This window comes from Anneissia japonica, unplaced genomic scaffold (genome assembly GCF_011630105.1).
Source record: "Anneissia japonica isolate Jap-2015-1 unplaced genomic scaffold, ASM1163010v1 scaffold287897_len220637_cov155, whole genome shotgun sequence".
NCBI classification, from domain to species: domain Eukaryota; kingdom Metazoa; phylum Echinodermata; class Crinoidea; order Comatulida; family Comatulidae; genus Anneissia; species Anneissia japonica.
Window position 1 is genome coordinate 205,431 of NW_022721454.1, and position 1,918 is coordinate 207,348.

General features: G+C 33.6%; 1 protein-coding gene across 1 annotated transcript in view; it reads left to right on the forward strand.

The window, feature by feature from the left end:
* Positions 1–918, forward strand: part of LOC117111555 (trans-1,2-dihydrobenzene-1,2-diol dehydrogenase-like) — a gene marked incomplete at its 3' end in the record, with an annotated part of 27,119 nt that extends 26,201 nt beyond the window's left edge. The window contains 1 exon segment of the mRNA XM_033254494.1: positions 794–918. Within this exon segment, the coding sequence (XP_033110385.1) occupies positions 794–918 (125 nt within the window).
* Positions 919–1,918: the final 1,000 nt, after the last annotated feature.

The window sequence follows — 1,918 nt, forward strand, 5'->3', positions numbered from 1 at the left end:
TAATACCGATTTCTCGAGAAAAAGAACGGATTATTGCTATGTCTTGGTTGTTATTCGTTAAAGCATGCTTTGCATACAGAAGAAGATGTGTATAAGAGACAGCTTACTTCCTTACGCCTCATTATTAGACCTAGTTTATAAAGCAAAGGCTGAACAGGGCTCTGTTGGCAAACAGTAAATTTCCACTGTACTTGTTAATGTTACCCAGTTTAAAGAAGATCAATTAATTAATATTTCACAATTTTATCTATTTTGGATTTCTAAACCTACTGTATAATTTTCACAATCCTGAAAATAAATGTGACCCTCTCTGGCAAAACTAGCCATTTGTAGGAAAAATTCAACATTGAGTTCTTGGTATTTATGTATTTTACATGAATTCTTTTTTAAAACTGTTTATTTGATGGAAATTGGTTGAGCAAAGTTATGAATATTTAAATCATTGGATTTCAGCTGTGCAGGTTTTGAGAAAGCAGCTTCTAAAGATTCCAAAATCAGTACACTAGTTTATTATCAGGATTTGTTTTTTATAAATAATTTTATTTTTTTATTTTTCAGTTAAATTTAATGAGTGGTATTTTGCAGTTGCATTTTTTACTATTTCTCTCTTTTCATAAAATGTAAAACCCTGAAAATGTTTAAAAATTCTGATTCTCAAATGTTTTAGGTGCTTGTGCAAAATTAAACATTGCATCTGGTTTTGTCAGAGCTGGTCAGAAATGTTCAAACTTCTGATTTGATATAAAATGCATTAACATAGTTGGAATGTTGATGTTTTAATTATATTTTTTAGGAGTGGATGAGACTAGTTCAACAACACTATTATTTCCTGATAATGGCATAGCTGTTCTCACCTGTACAGGTACTTGCACCCTTCCAAATGAGGCTGATATTGTTGGCACCAAGGGGAGAATGAGGGTAAGAGGGCTGATGTTCAAACTGTTTTAGATATCAAGAATAATTTTGATTGAACAGATTGACAGATTATTTAGAATACTTGATCTGTCAATCAAATGCTGTCTCCATAAAGCTTGTTGGCTATGTTCTCACCCGGCTGCTAACGGTTAGCCTGCGAACGGTTAGCTGAGCTGAAGTTAATTTGTAAATATAAGACAATATTATGCACTCATTTCAATGTTCTTTTCTGTTGAAAGTCCGTTAAAATTTCTACCAACTTTCGGACTCCATGTTTCGTGAACTCGCGGCATAAATAATGTTAAAGTTCAAGGTTCGGCAGTCGCGTCCGGGTGAAGCCACGCCTCCAAATCACATGTTAGCCAATAAGATAAGAGCAATTTTTCCTGCCTCCACAACGTGCTCTGGTGATGACGACATACAATACATCGCCCAAACTTTCCTTCCAAACATTGGGCTTCCGGGTTTTCTCACCACAGAGAATTTGAAAATTAATTTGTGATGACTTATTACGAACCTTTTATTTTCCTTTTATTTTTCTATGTTAAACACGATAATTATTAAATGCTCAACCGTTTTTAACATCACAGTATCATCAGAATGTTTGATTCTTTAACTAGCCCTCTTTGTGATGAAATAAATATTTCGGAAATGATTAATAATAATAAAAAAAAAAAGAAAACAACACTGACTCAAATTTGTTTACCCTCGGAGGAGGCGGTAGCAAGCCGAACGAACTTAAATTCAGAGTATCATAGATGGTACAATGATTAAAACGGACGCAAAGCAAACCAAAATCGTCTAAATTCACATTACATGAGACATGATTTTCTTGCACCTATACAAAATCAGTATTTTTTCTAGTGTGATATCCATTGTTTTTTTATATCTGCGTAAATTTTAGAACTATTTTTGCTCTCCTTAGATGTTTTCAGGGTAGTGCGAATGAGTTTGTTTTGAGTCGCGATCGCGTAATACTCGCGCGAATATTTATTATTAATTC